This window comes from Clytia hemisphaerica, unplaced genomic scaffold, assembly GCF_902728285.1.
Source record: "Clytia hemisphaerica strain Z4C2 unplaced genomic scaffold, Clytia hemisphaerica genome assembly, whole genome shotgun sequence".
Taxonomy (NCBI): domain Eukaryota; kingdom Metazoa; phylum Cnidaria; class Hydrozoa; order Leptothecata; family Clytiidae; genus Clytia; species Clytia hemisphaerica.
The window spans coordinates 497,721-516,629 of NW_027103956.1; the positions used below are offsets into that span (position 1 = coordinate 497,721).

The 18,909-nt window shown below is 36.3% G+C and overlaps 1 protein-coding gene across 1 annotated transcript; it reads left to right on the plus strand.

Annotated features, from left to right (window-relative positions):
• Window positions 1-3,673: 3,673 nt before the first annotated feature.
• On the plus strand, window positions 3,674-18,698 carry LOC136810158 (ADP-ribosylation factor GTPase-activating protein 1-like). The gene is made up of 13 exons (XM_067066732.1): window positions 3,674-3,876; window positions 13,444-13,553; window positions 13,765-13,822; window positions 13,997-14,110; window positions 14,456-14,658; window positions 14,838-14,906; window positions 15,057-15,136; window positions 15,447-15,478; window positions 15,683-15,739; window positions 15,996-16,052; window positions 17,156-17,188; window positions 17,630-17,689; window positions 17,890-18,698. The coding sequence occupies exons 1-13, from the start codon at window positions 3,817-3,819 to the stop codon at window positions 18,412-18,414; spliced, it is 1,458 nt and encodes a 485-aa protein (XP_066922833.1). The 5' UTR covers window positions 3,674-3,816; the 3' UTR covers window positions 18,415-18,698.
• The last annotated feature ends 211 nt before the right edge of the window (window positions 18,699-18,909 follow it).

Here is an 18,909-nt window from a genome sequence, read left to right on the forward strand (position 1 = left end):
CGCTCAAAAAAGTTTATTATCTTAATAAAATTTCATTATTTCGTTTTTTTTCCAGAAATATTTCCAGTTCCAGTATCTGCAATCACCTTTCACATTCACAACCTTCTTTAAAGTCACTTTTTGTTTTCGATTGACGATGATTCACGAAATAACCGAGTAAAGGTCAGTCTCCAGAAGGGAGCGGGCCAGGGGGGGGGGTCAACATTTATAATACCAACCCATAGCCCAAAAACCTGACTTTTGACCTTTTGAGCTAAGTTAACACCACCACCCCAAAATTGGTATCGATACCAACTTGAAAATCATAATTTTCAGAAAAAGGGGGGACCCACCCCCTTATTTTGGTATCGATACCAACTTGAAAATCATAATTTTCAGAAAAAAGGGGAACCCACCCCCTTAATTTGGTATCGATACCAACATGACTTTTTGAATTTGACAAAATATCATGGGACCCACCCCCTAATTTAGTACCAATACCAATCTGACAAATTTGAGTTTAAAGCTGTTTAAAGGGAACCCACCCCCTCCCACACAAACAGGGTACTAAGAGAAACTTCAAAAAAACTCATTTTTGAAATACTCTTTCTTCAACACAACACAAAAAATGTCATATGCTAAAATAGAAAATGACTGAAAACTGACAATATAATAAAAACAAACCCAATGAAGCTAGCAAAATCAATCTGAATCAATATTATCTGAATATAATTGATGTGCAAAAACTAGTAGAAGCTATTATTAGTACATAATTTTAGAACAGAATAGATTCACTCATTACCAAATGCTATCACAGAAAAAATGCTTTTGCTTCAGGCTTGATCAAAAATAAAACTTGAAAATATCGAAAAAGTCCAAAATAAACAAACTTAAAGTCATTTAAACTTATTACTCATTTACAGTCATTATACTCAAAAGCTAAAACAAATCCAATTGAAACCTGTTTAGACTGATATGTACCCCGGTGTATTTTCTAGCTATAAGGGCAAAAATTAGGAAAGTTTTGCTGTCATTTTGATATGGATACCAACTTTCTGAATAATATTATTTAAAAAAGGGGTACCCACCCCCTATTTTGGTATCAATACCAACTGAGGATAACTCTTTTTTCTAAAAAAAGGGGGACCCACCCCCATCAATACCAACTTGACTTTTCAGACTTTTAAAGGAAAAAAAGACACCACCACCCGGCTATGGGTCTGGTATCTGGATGTTGACCCCCCCCTGAGCGGGCGCATTCCCATGTGAACAGAACAAAGTAGCCCAACTTTCTACTTTCCGGCGAACTAATTGTTGCGCCATGACATAATTTTTTTCTGAAGACCAATCAAAAAGCCAATCGTCAACTTTTTTGCACCCTCTTGGCCTGCTGATTGATTTTGAAGTTGTTCCATTGCAGTCGTTCCACAATAACTCACATTGGCATTCTGATTGGTCGGAGAAAACGAAAGTGGTTTTCCTTTGTGAATCGTGCATTTTTATTGGGTGAGATAAACTCGGTTCTAGTTTCCGGCATGCTTTCAATTCTAAATTAAAGATGGTGGCGCATGAGGAAACATGACTTTGACAAAGTTTTAATGTCACGATAACTTTCACTGATAGCACACCCTTTTTTTAACTTTTTTGTTTTCATTCAAAATGACCGGACGCCGATTGGAAAATTAGAGAACGTCTGCCTGCCTATCGCCTGATGGGATTAACAAATAACTAGTGTGTAACTTGCCGCGCGAGTGACGCCAAACGCTCCATCGTTTTGCCACTAATATGGTCTTCTTCGTTCCAGACATTTGCGTGTGTTCCACTACAAATTTTTTTCATATTTAATTTTGATTTAAAGCCTACTTGGTGCAAAAGAGAAATCGTGTATTTTTTAATATGCCATTCATCAACTCAAATCAAATGGTGGGCGAATTGCAGTCCCATGTTTTGTCAGATAGTCCCAAGTTTGAGCAGTTGACGGAACCACTGAAAACGAAAGTAAAATTGACCTGCACTCCAAATCCCATAATCTTGATATAGGAGTTTTAGTCTATACTCTGTCTGGTTCAATTGCTTCGATCGTTGATTCCTCTAGAATGAGAGATCATCTGGAGAGATAGAAACCATTAATAATCAAAAAGACTTTCATGCCTGCTTTCATATCACCATGAAACAGTTTACTACCTGCACAACTTGAAATAATGGATAATTGTGCTCATTTTTATTTAAGAGAAAGAAAAAAGCTAAGCCTATACTTCTGCAATGGGCCATTCCAGAATTTGTCTGTAACAGGGGGGTGGACGACACAGGATTTCCGAGGGCAAAAGTTTTCACCCAAAATTTAAAATTTCCAAGGCGAGAGAAGAAAATGTATGAATATCCGTAGCTGGGGGACCCGTCTACTCTGTTTGTGTGGTTTGGAAGTATAACATTTAGTTGAAACGAATAATAATATAGAAACAACAGAGTAGCCGGGTATTTTTGTAGATGCCAAATCTGGTCACAGGATTCTATTGGCTGTTAAACAATTGTTGAAATCACGTTATAGTATTGTTTTGATTGGAAGTACGCAAACCTTACCGTGAGTGGTCCTAAATCCGACAGCCCTGCCTAACTCCGACCCCCCAAATAACTGCTATGAAAAAAAATTCTATGGTTACAAAGATTCCCTCTCCAAGTTGAACAATAAACTATATTGCAAGAACTCATGAAACAAAACATCTAACAAGATGACTAAAATGTCAAGATGTCAATTAATGTGATAAAAAAAGTGTGAGTTGTAATAATAATTACCTCTATTTGTTCTGAATCCGTTGCTCGTGTTTAAAACATTAACAATTTTGTAATAAAAAATTATGTTTTGTATAAGAAGCAATTAATGTTTTGATTCAATTAGTTCAATGTATCAAATTTTTCAGGTTAATTGATACTTTGGTATCTTCGTGCGTCACAGCGAAAGGTTTGTTTTTATTTTAGTTTGTATCTTTGAAAGACCCCATTGGATTTAGGCAGGGCTGTCGGATTTAGGATCACTCACGGTATTGGCTAACCCCAGGCGTAGTTAATCGATATAATCGATAATCTCTTGAGTAATCGATAAATAATCGATAAGTAATCGATGGATTAGATATCGATTAACCGATAGAATTGATAGGTAATAGATACTCAAGATTTTTTCAAAGCTCGATTATTTATCGATCAATTTTGTCATCGATTGTTTATCGATTATAGATCAATTATACTTCGATTAAATTAAGTATCGAATTAAAATCGCCCAATGATAATGATAATGATGTTGTGGAGGCCAAAATAGAACAAAAAATTAAATAAATGACAAAAAACATGGGATTGAAACTCTAGTTCTCAGAACCATCTAGCCTTGTTAGTATACCTCAAGTTCATTCTATGTTATAAAAAGTACAATTCATTTTACCTTCCCCCTTGGTAGTTTTGGTACAGTCAGACTATCGCCATTGTATCGCCACCCAGCATCCTGCCATCTCCACCACAGACTTCAAACGTTTTCACAAAACGAAAGTACGCATGTGGATTTCGTAACTCTTGCCGCCATTTACCGGTAGTACGTCATTGTCTCGATTTACCAAATTCTTTTACCATATGAAAAGCTGGTGAACTATATAAGTAGGCGAGATTAAAAACAATTAGGTCATCGATTTCGATTTCACCGGACTTTGAAATTTCAAAACAAATTTTTTTAAAGAAGAAAGAGCCAACACATCACCATCAGACCATCACCATCACTCAGTTTATTGACTGACTTTGGACTTTTTATACCGTAACATACTCATCTGTTGTGTTTCTAGATACAAATTTATCATGGCAAGCCCAAGGACGAGAAGAGTATTGCGAGAATTAAAGTTCAAAGATGGAAATAATGTAAGAAATATCTCTACAGACAGACAGTCTGGGAAATCCTCTCAATTGCACGCTTATGTTCCGCCGAGGCTGTAAGCGCGCAATTGCACGGTTATCAAAATGGCAGAATTTTTAGTGTGTAATTACACGCTTATCAAAATTGTTCTGAAACGGGCGGTAAGCGTTAAGCAAGATTGACGGGTGACGGCTTTTGCGGTAAGCGTGTAATTGCACGCTTTAAAATTTCCTATATTTTTGACACTTAATTCCTTCCGAAAGCTCTGTTGAATTTCAAAAGCCTAGGGCAGTTTTACTCAAAATTTATCGTAGAAGAAGATTCCGTAAAAATGGATTGCCCGTTAAACCATGCCTTCGCCCCCGAATTAGAGAATTCTGATGATGAACCCCTTGAAATCCCTAAGCAATTTCAACCGGGGCAGGTGGGCGTAAATTATAACCATGCAATTACGCGCTTACGCCCTCGGAACATAAGCGTGCAATTAAGAGGATTTCCCAGACTGACAGATCTATTTTTATCATTTTTAAAAGTATTTACATTTTCAACCCTTCCAGTACTGTCCAGTAGTGCCACAAGTGCCAAGAAGCGCTCGCCAGGGGTATATCTCAATCATTCTATAAAGTGGGGGTGTCCTTAGAAGGCCTGGAGATGATCTCGTTAAATTGGGAGAAAAACAACACCTTTTTATTACCCAGCCAGTTAGTCTGTGTATCAAAGTGTATCAGCGTATCAAAGATTCTTGCTGCAAAAGTGCTACCGTGAAGTCCGGTAACTTGCATCAGTGGAGGCAAACATGCATAGCCATCAAATGACTGACCAATCAAAGGAGAAAAATTTCAAAACAAATGAACTACACAGCTCCGCTCTTGCAGCTCAATACCATTTTTGTTTTGATTTAAGTTTCTATATTTAATGACCAGACATTCATTTGAGGGCTATGCATGTTTGCCTCCACTGATGCAAGTTACCCGACTTCACTGTATATTGGTACTTGACTTGCAGGCAAAAAAACACCCAAGATTTACCAACCTAAACCGCCTGCGATTAAAACACTGCAGGAGAACCACTCCAATTCACCCCTCTAAATTAACGCCCTTAACACATCCCAATAACACCATTGAAACAGTCTAAACTCACCCCAATAACACCGCAGAGATGGCCTTTGCTACGACCAACTCAAAACGCAACCCATTCAAAAGATTTCTGCAAGCCAAACAAACCAATCACAAGCTTCTTATTAACAATACCCATTATTAAAATAACCAATCAAAAATCATGACACAAAAAGATTAAAATTAACCGTTGTGCAAGGTTGTGCCAAAGGAGATGGACTTTGATCTGAGTGACAAAATCTTAAACGGTGAAATTTGGTAATTTTTTAGCCCTTACACCCCCCAGTCCAGTCCAGGAAAAATGAGTTATGCACCAATGATATCTTAATCGATCCTCTGCAAAATGACTGAAGCATTGTAACATATTTGTATTCCCATGGTTCTTCAGTACTCATTTATTTTCCAATACCCTACAGCCCTCTTGTTAAAGGATATTTTCACCAGTCACTAGGTTATCTAAACGCAAAAAATCTACAAAGAAGACCTTCTCATTTGTAGATGAATATCATGAGATTGCTTCTTGGATGAGCTGAAAAACCAGCTCAAACCTTTTGAAAAAAGATTGTTTATGTTTTGCCTTTGCAACCGCGTAGGGGTTTGGAAACCAAATGAGTGACATAAAATGCAACAGGTCTATGAAATTAACATTTTCAAAAACTATGAGAAGTTACCTAAAATTTGAGCCAAGTCAACCTTGAAAACTAATTTGAAGATCAACTTCCCAAGAAAATGATCTATGGAGGAGGCGAAACCCAGCCGGATACTGCCGGATAGGCTATTTCTTGGAAATTTTGCCTGACTTCAAACACACCTGACTTCAAACACATTCGATTGTCGAACGCAATCGAATCTCAATCAAATATTACCGCAATTTTCAGATTCGATTGATGTTCAATTGCGTTCGGTTGCGTTCGATTGTCGATTCATTGACCCCCGGATTGTTCATCGCATAATTTCTACGGGAAATCGAAAGTAATTTCATTCGGCTTGTGATGTTTGAGAGCTTGGATGTTGGGAAGCTGAAAGAATAAAGCCAGACGATCTCAATTGAACAGAATCGACGATCGAACCAGTCGAACCAATCGAATATTACCCAGAATTTTGACGTTCGATTGAAATTTGATTGCGTTAGATGACTGCTATTGTTTTTTCTGAAAGCTTGATTTCCTAGTGTGACTAACTGCCAGACAGTATAGACTAAAACTTGTATATCAAGATTACAGGGTTTCAACTGCAGGCAACTTTTACTTACGTTTTCAGTGGTTTCAAGGAAAAATCTTATCAACAAAGTGCTCACCCATAGTTACGGTTGTCTACAATTTTGATTTCAAAAAGTTCAGTAATAAAAAATGAAACTTTTCCATGTTTCACTTTTTGCACCAGTTCTTCAAAATGAAAATATTTAAGACTTAAATTTTTTATGGCACTTGTTGACAATCTAACTCTTGCATCAAATTTCCGCTTACTTTGATGAATTGAAAATGAAAAATAGTCTACATCTTAGGATGATCACAGATTGAAACAAATAAAAGAGGTCACATAAAGAGTGAGATTTTACAGCTGCCTCTCAGGTAAGGCACTGAGAGGCCACAGGGGCTGAAAAGTAGGGCCATGTGAAATGCGGCAATCTTATTGGTGGAAATTCAATAAACAGTCTGCAAGGAGCGCTACAAGTAATAAATAAGTTTTTCTTAAGTTTAGTTCTCAAACAATTAGCGGGAATTTGAGGTGAGTGCTAGATTTTCAAAGAATCCTTTCTTAATTAGATTTCCAAGGTAAAATACATCGTTAAATGGCTATATTTGACATTTTAGGGACTTTCAAATCCATTCTTTGCTGATTTGGATAAGTTAATTCCACGAATTGGTTACTTTTCCCGCAGTCAGAACTCAAATTCGGAATAATACCATTAGGAAATGCACGTACACTGCTCTTCTGAGGTATCTATCCCAGCTATGGACAGAACTTTGGGTTCCGTTTGTCGCAACTTTATATGATTTGGCTCAGTCAGCCAACAGCCTCTTTTGTCTTATCAAAGGGTGTCAGCTATGGATGTAAGATAGCAATGGCAAATTAATAGCATTTCAAGTTTTCATGTAAAACAGATATTCAGAAAAATAACCTAAACCTACATACTATGTTCTGTTCAACTTAGGGCTTTACTTTCAAAGATACTCCCTCCCCACAACCTTGTCCCTGTCTATTCCAGGCCTTATTTGAATTACTAACGGATACCAGAGAATACCCTATGTATGCTGATGCTATTCCCCCCACAATACTTCATAAAAAACCTGATTCTAACTACAAAGTTTTTGTATTCAGATTACTTAATTTGTGGCATTCAAATGTCTGCTTTTTGCTTCTGTATTATTTGGTGCTATCAGTTAGCATAAAAAACTTGATAATATACAGGGAACGAGGTTGTCCTCCTCATTTCAATGATATAGCAAATTTGATGTTCAATTCAATTCAATTCGGTCTTTCCGTAAAAAACGATTACATTACCGGTAGGTACAAAGAATAAAAATATATAATAAAATATCTCCCGACGAAAGGAATTGAGGCATTATCAGCTTTGTCGATAATTATCGAAAAGAAGCAGTAGAAAAAAGTTGTATAACTATCAACGATTTATGATAATGTTCCACTCCTTAGTGTTTTTTGCAATTTCTATTGCGTCGTCCCATTCAATATTTAATGTTTTAAGGTCATTTTTGACAACACTGAGCCAAGTTGTAGTTGGTTTCCCTCGCGGTCTTTGGTACTTAGTGTTGGCATATTCGAGCGCTTTTTTCATAGGTGTTGAACTATTTGCTCGTAATACAGTTCCCAGCCACTTCAGTCTTCTACTTTTGATACGTTTGCTCCACTTTACCGCGTTGGTCTTTTGATACACTTCGGCATTCTTCACGATTTCTGGCCAGCTCACATTTAGCACGAAAGTTGCAACAATCTTCTTTGGAATGCATCAATGGAATTTTCGGCTTGGCAGGTTGTTAAACTCCACAGCTCGCAGTTATACAGGAATATCGGTTCGATGTAGGTCGTGAATGCTGACATTTTTGTTTGTGTAGTCAACTTTTTATGACAGAACAACGTTCGTAATTTGTTGGCAGCTGAAATCGATATTCCTTTTCTTCTTTTGATGTCTTCTGATGTATCAAGCATACTGCCGAGATATTTGCACTTTTTCCATTCGTTGTTATTTCTTGTGATGGTAAATTGTTCCGTTTTGTCCTGATTTATTACTAGATCTCGTTTTTCTAGTTCTGTTGGGACGGTCTGCTTAAACTTTTGCAGTGCGCGATAGTCTGAAGTTACTTTCCCGATATCGTCAGCATACTCCATTTCAATATCGATTTGTTCTTTTTCTGTGACAATGGCGTAATTGTGGTCTGTTAGATGGTCAGCAGGAATGGATGGTACAGTAGGAAGTGCATCAGGATGGTTGGGTATTTGGTGGTTTTTCATCGGGTGTAGTGCTTTTGCTAGGTAGTACGTAAATTCGTTAGCACTTACACAGTCTCCTTGTGGTGCTCCGGTGTCAGTTGCGAACTCAGAGCTTAGAGTTTGGTTGCATTTGACGCTGAGCGATACATTAAGGAGGACTGCGATGATGTGGAGTTCGTCTGGTGAGATGGTAGATTGCAAGTCATGCAGCAGTTTGTTTCTATTAAGACTGTCGAACGCTTTGCTCATATCAAGAAGTATTAAGTGAACGGCTTCACATTTTGATGTTATAGTCCGTTCAATTACAAGTTTTGCCGCGAAGACGTGCTCGGTTGTGGATCTGTTCGCTCGGTAGGCTGCTTGAGAGAGTGGTATTTCTGCGTCAAGTCGGTCTCTGATTCGGTTGATAATGCAAGCTGCAAGGATTTTTCGTAGTGATGAAAGTAGAACGATTGGTCGTAAGTTTGATGGTGGTCCTTTTGCTTTGTTGGGTTTTAGATATTGAGTCTAACCCGGGGCCGAGAGAGAAAGATAACACCTTATCAATTTCTCATTGGAATCTAAACAGCGTTTGGGTTAATAAATTTTCAAAGATTGCTCAAATTACTGCCTTTCTGAGTGCTCACAAGTTTGATATCTTCTGCGTTGGTGAGTCGTTTCTCGATTCTTCTATCGAGAGCGATGATTCGAGGTTGAAGATAGAAAATTATGAGTTGCTCAGATGTGATCACCCATCTAACTCAAAAATAGGTGGTGTTTGTCTTTATTATAGAGAGGGTCTTTCTGTTGATAGAAGGCCTGAGTTGTCTTCTCTTGACGAGTGCCTTGTTTGTGAAGTTAAATCTGGTTCGAAAAAACTTCTTCTTTGTCTTCTCTACCGAACTCCTAGTCAAAATGCAGAAGAATTTTCTGCATTTAAACAAAAATTGGAGGAAACTATCAGAAAAATTTATAATGTTTCTCCTACTTTAGCTATTTTTCTCGGTGATTTTAACGCAAGAAACTCAGTTTGGTGGACTGGTGATATCACAAATTCTCAAGGAGAGGACATTAGCGAGTTAGCTTCACAATATGGGTTACATCAACTGATTGATGAGCCGACTCATCTTCGTCCTGGGTGTTCTCCTTCTTGCATTGATCTTATTTTTTCATCTTCGCGGACTCCTATTTTAGACTCCGGGGTTTTACCTTCACTTAATCCACGTTGCCACCACCAGATACCCTTCGTAAAACTAAACTTTCAAACTACATTCCCTCCAGCCTATATACGCAAGATTTGGGACTTTTCTCGTGCTGATGAGAGGGGAATCGTGCTTGCCCTGAATGCCATTGATTGGGAAACCTCCTTTCTGGGACTCAACGTAGAAGATCGTGTTTCCCTTCTCTCTGAATATATACTTAATATTTTTTCTAATTTTGTTCCAAATAAAACTATCACCATCAGAGACAAAGATGCGTTATGGATGACTCCTGAGATAAAGCAGATGCTTTTGGATAAGGCTAAGATATATCGTCGTTGGAGAAAATGGGGAAATCCTTTAGATGGTCAGGCACTTGTTGACATGGTTGACAGGTGTAGATTGGCCATCAAGACTGCCAAGGATAACTATTTTTCTCGTCTTGGCAACTCTTTAAATGATCCAAACATAGGAAGTAAGAAATACTGGTCTACTCTGAAGCAGTTTCTGAACGTACGTAAAACCCCGAAAATTCCACCTATTCGAAATGAAAGAAACGTCCTTGTAAGCGATATTTCTGAGAAGGCCGATATTTTCAACTCTTTTTTTTCAAACCAATGCTCACTTATCGATACTGGCAGTGTTTTGCCACCTGAACAATTTCTTACTAACTCCAGACTCGATAATCTTGTATTTGAAGAAGAAAAAATCGAGTCTATTATTAATTCTTTGAATGTTAACAAGGCCCATGGGTGGGATAATATTTCTACTCGTATGGTCAGAATCTGTGGTAAGTCTCTAGTAAAACCTTTGCTTAGTATATTCAATCTTTTATTTTCTATCAACTCTGGCATCTTCCCATCACAGTGGAAGAAAGGAAACGTGGTTCCTGTCTATAAAAAGGGAGACAGGAGCATAGCCAAAAACTACAGACCAGTATCTCTTCTTCCTGTGTTTGGAAAAATATATGAAAAGTGTATTTATGATACACTTTACAGATATTTTGAAAATAACAACTTATTTTCTCCTTGTCAGTCTGGTTTTCGGGAGGGGGATTCCTGCATTTCTCAGTTGTTATCCATAACGCATGATATTTATACAGGGTTTGACAAAGATCCTTCTCTAGATACCAGGGGGGTGTTTTTAGACATTTCAAAGGCATTCGATCGGGTGTGGCACGATGGCTTACTCTTTAAACTCAAATCTTATGGGGTGACTGGACCGTTACTTTCCTTAATTCGCAGCTTTCTTGACGATAGGCATCAGAGAGTTGTGTTGAATGGGAAAACATCTGAGTGGAAGCGAATCAATGCAGGGGTACCTCAAGGCTCGATTCTTGGTCCATTGTTCTTCTTAATTTATATTAATGATCTTCCAGAAAAACCTTGAGTCAAAACCCAAGATCTTTGCTGACGATACCTCTTTATTCTCTCTTGTGATTGATCAACTCTTGAGCCTTGATGTACTTAACAGAGATCTCTCCAGGATAACTGATTGGGCTCATCAATGGAAGATGTCTTTTAACCCTGACCCATCTAAGCAAGCTGTTGAAGTCTATTTTACCTGTAGACTCACTCCTCCTAATGCTCCAGTAATATCCTTTAATAACTCTAATATCGCGACCAGTGAGTACCAGAAACATCTTGGTTTAATCTTAGATTCAAAACTTTCTTTTGATCGCCATCTAGATGAGAAGATACAAAAGGCCAATAAAGGAATTGGTCTTATTAACCGACTTCGCAAGCATGTGCCTAGGAGATCTCTACTAACCATTTATAAATCTTTCATTAGGCCTCATCTTGATTATGGTGATATCGTATATGACCGCCCAGGAAATGCTACCTTTGTGCAGAAGCTTGAATCTATTCAATATAATGCCTGCCTTGCTATAACAGGCTGTTTTCGTGGAACGTCTCAAGAAAAACTATATTCAGAACTTGGTCTTGAAAGTCTTGCTGACAGGCGCTTTGCTAGAAGAATGACATTCTTCTATGGAATTATTAACAATTTAGCCCCTTCGTATTTACGTAACTACCTGCCAGTAAGACTTACAGCACCAGGTGGCCTTAGAACAAGAAATCCTATTTATCCTCTTAATATACGAACTGAACGTTTCCGTAACACTTTTTTTCCGTACTGCATATCTCAGTGGAATGTTCTGGGAGGTAATATACGAGATCTACCTTCAATTAAAACTTTCAAAAAAGCAATCTATGAATTTTTGAGACCCAAGCAATCCCATGTTTTTGATGTTCCTGACATTCAAGGAGTGATCTTTCTTAATCGACTTCGGGTCGGTTTCAGCCATCTCAACGAGCATAAATTTAGACATGGCTTCCGCGACACTTTAGACCCTTTCTGTGGTTGCCGAACTAACTCTGTTGAAAACACTCAACACTTTCTTCTGCACTGCTCTATATATTCCCATGCAAGACAATCTTTGTTCGACAAACTTCAGACCCTAGGCATTATTTTTCATCCGCCACTTAACCCTCCTTTTTTCTGTCGGCTTTTATTATATGGGGATGAAAGTTTGACTTCAAATCTAAATAAATCTATTCTTTGTTCTGTTGTTGAATTTCTTAACGAAACTGGAAGGTTTAGCGGTGCTTTATTTTAGGCTTTTACCTAACAACTGTAGCTTCCTTCTCCAAGATTTTTTCTTTTTATTTTCTTTATTTACTTATTTATTTATTTTTTACATAGTCTAGTACCTCTGGCGATATAACGTTAGTTCCTAGCGGGGGGAGGGACTATATTCTATGTTTAAGTAATGTTTTGTAATATATGTTCGTAGTGTACACGTGTCTTTGTTTCAATAAAGAAAAAAAAAAAAAAAAAAAAAAAAAAAAAAGGTGGTTTTAGGTTTTTGATTTTCTTGACAGCTTGATACATCTTGTTGTTATCGTGGAAGTATTCGAGTTCACGGGTAGTTCTGTTCACTTTTTCGTTTTCTTCCAGATTCATGATGGTGTGTATTTCAGCTAGTATGCGATTGCGAAATTGCTTGAGGAAAGTTTCTGCTTGTTTGGTGTTACATGATTGTATTCGATGTTGAATATTTCGTTGAAGTATCGAAAGTTCTTGAACTTCCAAGTTGACGGGATTCTTGGATTTTTTAACGAAGCCTATCGTGTTGGTAGCGGCTTGCTTTAAAGTTTTTGCGATATTAAAATTTGATGTTGGAACTTTATTATTTCAACGTATCTAATGTTTCTGCAGTTGAAACTCAGACCAAGTTTTCTGACTTTCATAGAATTTCAATTTTCCTTTATATAACAAAAGGTTATATTGACAGCTAATCATCATTTTAATGACCAAAACAAAAACACTGATGTCTAATGTAATCATGCTTCTGTTTAAAATTTCATGGGTGGATTTTCAACGTTTTCGAACACTTTTTAAAAAGTAACTTTTTTATTCAATTGAGCATAACTTTTGATTGAATGAACCGAATTTAATGAATGACCCATCAAAAGTTAAGTTTAACTTTCTTCCTTCCAATGAAAAAGGAATGGTTCTTTTAAAATCTTTAGACCTCGAGTAGATTAACTTTAAAGAGAGAAACTTTTTTGTGGCGCACCTGGTAGGTTCGATGCCTCCATTCATCTGGGAATTTCATCTTTGATTGGTAATTTAATCATATTCTAAATCAACCCCATCATTGGGTTCTACCTCTTTCTAAATCTGATGTAACACCTCTCATATTCTTAAATATTCAATTTTGAGAATACAGATAAACAAACAACCCCTAGCCCTGCAGCTAGCCTAGGTGTCCATCAGAAATCTGCCTCATCTTTGGTTTAATGTTTACATTTTGCATCATTAGACATGTTTTGAATGCAGTAGTCACAATCCACAATGGGTCAGTGTGTCATATGGTATTTGGATTTGTCTGGATTGTTCTGGAAAACACAGAGGTTTAGGTGTCCATTTAAGGTGAGTAAAAATAAGCATCGCTTACTTCATTTTAGGGATGAATAATTTATCTTTCATTTATGTCTTGATTAAAAACCATTAGAGTTACTAGTGAAATAAAAGTCACATTATGCAGGATGACTTAAAAACAAATTTGTAATTAATAAAATGTTGTTTTACTCGAATTCTTTATTATGAATGTATTGATAATATCACTTCGTATTTTTTTTAGTTTTGTAAGATCGGTTACAATGGACAAATGGAAAGACAATGAACTGGAAAAGATGAAGGTCTTTAAATTTAACTTTTGAACATTCTTTTTGTTTTGTTTTAAAGAAAAATCTCACTTCTTCCAACTTTACTTGTTTGAAGCCAATATTTATGAATCAAAAATCGATCAAATTTAATTAAGAAGATTTCATGTTGATCATTATCCTTATTCTTCTTCTTTTTCAATTTGTTAGGCTGGAGGAAATAATAAAGCAAAAGATTTCTTCACATCACAATCTGAGTACAACCAAGGGTGGTCTATTCAAGAAAAATATAATTCCAGAACTGCTGCTTTGTATCGTGATAAGGTAAAATGTTTATCCCAACAAATGGAAAACTTTTTAGCTTTTTTTCCTTTGGGTGAACTTTAAGAAGAACCGGGTTTTCGTATCGAAATGTCTGTGATTGATCATGAAGAGGTATGGTCATCTTCTATAATATACTCCTTATAGAATCCAATGGTTTCAATAAGAAAATAGAAAACGAAAAGGCAAAATTTATTTTCTGTATTATTTGTAATAGCAATTTAGTATCATAGAAATTTTTTTTTCCAATGCTTGCAAAACTTGATGCGATCCTCAAATCTACTATGAATATTTCACGATAATAGAAATTTCAAAAAGACTTACTTACTCTTTGTGCCTTCATGTCAGATTACAACAGAATCAGAAGGTCGTCCTTGGTCAGAATCCACTTCATCAGCAAAGAATTACACCCCTCCCACACGGTCAAGTGGTGGCTTGCAAACGTCACCACGTGCCAATAAAAACATGTCTTCAATGTCCTCAAATTCTTCAAATAATGGACAAGCAATCAATAACATGGATGATCTTGAATCATTCCTTGGAAAATCAAAGTACTTTGATTATCACTTATGATTTATATATTTGATTTTAATTTTCAAAGCTGATTCTAATCTAGTCTTCGTCTTCGTCTAGTTTGTCTTTTAAAAGAGACACTGACTGCATTTTTTGAATTATTTTTTGGACAACCGAGTCATCTCAAAATTTATACTATATTTAATATTTTTCTCAGAGGAGAGATCAGCAAGGATAAAGAAGACTTCTTCATAAAAAGACAAATGGAAAATGATTCAAGGCCTGAGTAAGTGTAGCGAATTTCTTAGTATATTATTATTATTATTTACGGCCATTTGCTTTGAGTGTTAATTCTTTTCTGTAGTAATTAAAAGTTTTCTAGATTACTCTATACCTAACTTACTTCATATTTCCAATTTTGTGTTTTCTCTTTCAGAAATTTACCGCCAAGTCAAGGAGGAAAATATGTAGGATTTGGGAGCAGTCCTGCACCATCTCAAAACAATAGTTCGTCAGGTATAAAAAAATTTGAAATGATTTTAGATTTCCATACCAACCTAGAATTAATTTCATTTGATAAACCTTATTTTAATTTCTTTGAACCACATAGCTGAGACTGTGCCTATTATGACGATATGCCTTCTTCTTGACTCTCTTTCTTTTCATCATTTTTGGGTCGCCTCCCTCTTTTCCTCTCTTTTTAAATGCCTTTTTTAGTATATGTCTCCCATTCGGACTGATTAACCAGACTGAATATCGCTTAAGTTTTCATGTCTGAAAAAATTTTTAGTGTAAAATTCACCATTACTGTGTATTATCTTCTTAGGCTGGGATAGCACTTTATCAAGTTTACAAGCTGTAAGTATAGACATGTTTGTCTCTTTTTTTCGTTGGAAAATATCTCATATCGTTTCTGCATATTAGCATATAGTCCTGTATGATGAAATTTTTATAGTCGTACAACTTCTACTTTCAATCTGTCAAAAGTATTTAAAATAGTACGAGTTTCTCGAAAACTTCATTATATAATTGGAAACGGACTTACGTCATTTTCGATTTCAGGGCTGGAATACTTTTTCTATTGGAGCACAGCAAGTGGCATCAGCAGCTTCCGAAAAGGTAACTTTTCATTTTATATTACAACTATTTTTTGCCAGTTGGATTGTGTGTAAAGCCGAAGCTTTTGAAGAAAAATAACTCAATCACGAATCCCTACTTTTCTTGTACTAAATTAGTATGGTTGGAATGATCTATTTGAGGATGATCAAAAAATGTTATATGATGCCATAATCACTTTGTCTTTTTTAACACCTCGCTTGTAAAGATTACACCACCGACAAAGAATCAATTTTTTTTATTTTTTTTGTATTTCCAGGCTGTCAAAGTAGGTTCAAAATTGAACGAAAATGTCATCAAACCAGCGTCCAATAAGGTATATTAATTTCTTCGCTTTTATATGTTTTATAACTCACGATGTCAATGTTTTGTTGATTACAAAATTCTTGTCTTCTTGTCGTAGGATAATCTCCCGGAGGGGCAGCTGGGCAAAAGGACCGACGGGTATGTGTGGGTCCTAAGGGTACCCTTTCCAATATGTTTAAAATGCACTGTAAGGTACTGTAAGGGTCGGAAAAACTAGAGATGCACTGTAAGGGTAGAAATTTCAGAAAATTCTTGAAAAATCTAGATATTTAGACCAAAAATGCTAGAATTTTGACCATTTTTTGCACGATAGGGATCGAAAATTTGGGGGAAAATGCACTCTAAGGGTATGATTTTCACTGATTTTTGCTGCACTGTAAGGGTGCAATTTTAAAAGCCAATTTTTGGCCCGCACGACATACCGTCAGTCCGCAAACCCAGTGCCCCCCCCCGGGATAATCTAAACAAAGCACAGCGTGCACTGTTAAATAATTAACAAATAAATACTTGTTTATAAAAGTTAATAACGTAATTTAATAACAAATAATTAATCATACTTAAACTCTAAAAGATAAACGTAATAATGATTTTCAGTTCTTGCACTCTGCTTACAATCTGACGGATACCGAAAACCATCATCAAACATCTAACACAACACCAAGACAAAATGCACCATATTATAATAAACTTAACGATAATAACACTACAGTAAAAAGAACTTCTTCTTCAAATTACCGCGCACAGCCTTTCCGCACCTCTTCGACAAATTTTAACAGCATTGACAAAGACAAAATAACATCTGGTCCCTACAAGCGTGGTAGGTCTCTCTTTTCTTTAAAAAAAAGTAATGAATATATTTGGGGATTTCGCAAGGCTATTTATATTACATGTACGCGAGGCAAACCTTTTTAAAACTGATACGCCTTGCTAAAGCCTAAAAACGCTTAATATTTGTCTCCTAAAATGTATTGTTTCTTCATAATATTAATATTTCTTTAGACTTTGATTCCAATCGTTAATTAAAAAAGATTAATAAGGTTTCATTACATTATTATATTTTTAATCGGTGTAACTCTAGTTTCTTTTCTTCACTGTCAAACTATTTTTTTTTAGGCTCAAGAGTTCGGTACTAACGTCTCTGCAAAGGTTAGTTAATTGTTTTCTTAGCCACGTCTTCACTTTCTCTCCATCTAGTTATTATAGTTATCTTCGTGGAGTTTATGGAGTCTCAAATGATTGTTGCAAAAAATATTTTGGCAGACTTTGAATCTTAGTCACTTTATTTCATTCAACTCAATAGATGAGGTATTGTGGTTTCAGTGCTTGTTAAACGTATTATTTATCCAGAGGAGGTGGGATTATCAGTTAATATGTGACTCTAACACACTTACTATGGGTGGTGGTCTAGTTTCAATTGTTTTTCGAAAACAGCTACTACAGTCGTGTAAGATCATAGTAACTGTAAAAGAACACTCCTTACTACTGATGATGTCTTGTTAACTACATGGTTCTCTTTGACATATTAATATCTTATCCTAAAAGAAGTACTTTTTAAACTGACAATATATCTTGATTTCTTCTTTGAAGGCAAATGAAGGGAAATTGGTTTCTGAAGTGTCAGCCTCCCTTCAAGGAGCCGCAACGAAGGTAGGATTTTTTTTATTTTCTCTTGAGTAAACGAATAAGAGGAGAGCATGACTGGGACAAACATCAATTAAAATGGTCTTGTGATTCGTCAAGGTTCAATTCTTCTCTTATGATCTATCTTCTTGCAGAAAAGTACTAGGAATTGAAATTCATCAAAAAGACTTCAAAATGTCTGATTTTCACTCTTACTTGTCATTCAGGCATCATCATACGGCATGAAGGGATGGTATAGCTTACAATCTTACATGGGATACGAGACCAACCCACAACAATCTGCTATCACTGCTAATAACCAAGACAATAGTTATCAAAACGGTGGCTCATCACAGTCAGGCAGTGGATATGGTGGCTTAACTGGTCAAGATGGTGTCAATCCTTTCCAAGCTGCAATGTCCAATCAAAATAGTTCTTCGAATGATTTAGTTGATTTCAATGATAGTGCTAGTTCAAAATCAAATAGTGGTGGCTGGGGATCAACAGGAGACTGGGAGAAAGCGACTCCTGCCAATGATGGTTGGGATGACAATTGGGGTGATAGCCCAGCAAAAAAGAAGAACGAGCCAGCAGTTGTTAAATCACAGACCACAACGGCTACCAAGAAGACAACACCAAAGAAACAGGACAGTTGGGGTAATGATGCAGACGAATGGGAGAATTGGTTGAACGATGACTCAACCTCGTATAAATCAACACCTTCACCTAGAGCTGGCAAAAAAGGAGATTAGACATTGCACTATCTACTTTGTGTTACATTGTGTCAAATTATGTTTGGTTTAATGTAATGTGTATTAAGCAGAATTAGATAATGTATAGTATTCTATGCAATCTTTTGTAAAATTAAACAACCGACCGTTGAATTAGGAGTTAATTACAAGGTTCGTTCTGAAATTAATGCACGTGGAAAGTTGATAAGGGGAACAAGGCGTACCATGCCCTGATCATATTATAGACGTTATTAGATGATGAATTTAATTTGCATTGCAATGCAATAATATATAAATGAAATATTTTTTCAATATTTAGTAATAGCTGCCTGTGAAGTAAAACCAACTCGATTATTGAAGGTCTAGTAGTTTTAAAATTAGCGATAATAACTTTTCAGAATCGTCCACTTTATTTTGAGGAGGCCTGGAAATCCCGAATTATTATTTTCCGAGTTATTTTTCCGAGCTATTTGGAGTGTGACGTCATTGCCGAAATGATGAGTCAGAATTTTTTGG

What these genes read in the sequence shown, in the direction of transcription:
- LOC136810158 (XM_067066732.1), top strand. Translation starts at nt 3,817, where the DNA reads ATGGCAAGCCCAAGGACGAGAAGAGTATTGCGAGAATTAAAGTTCAAA. An exon ending in GGTTTAGGTGTCCATTTAAG is followed by an intron (nt 13,554 to 13,764) that starts GTGAGTAAAAAT and finishes TATTTTTTTTAG; the next exon opens with TTTTGTAAGATCGGTTACAA. An exon ending in TCAAACCAGCGTCCAATAAG is followed by an intron (nt 16,053 to 17,155) that starts GTATATTAATTT and finishes ATTTTTTTTTAG; the next exon opens with GCTCAAGAGTTCGGTACTAA.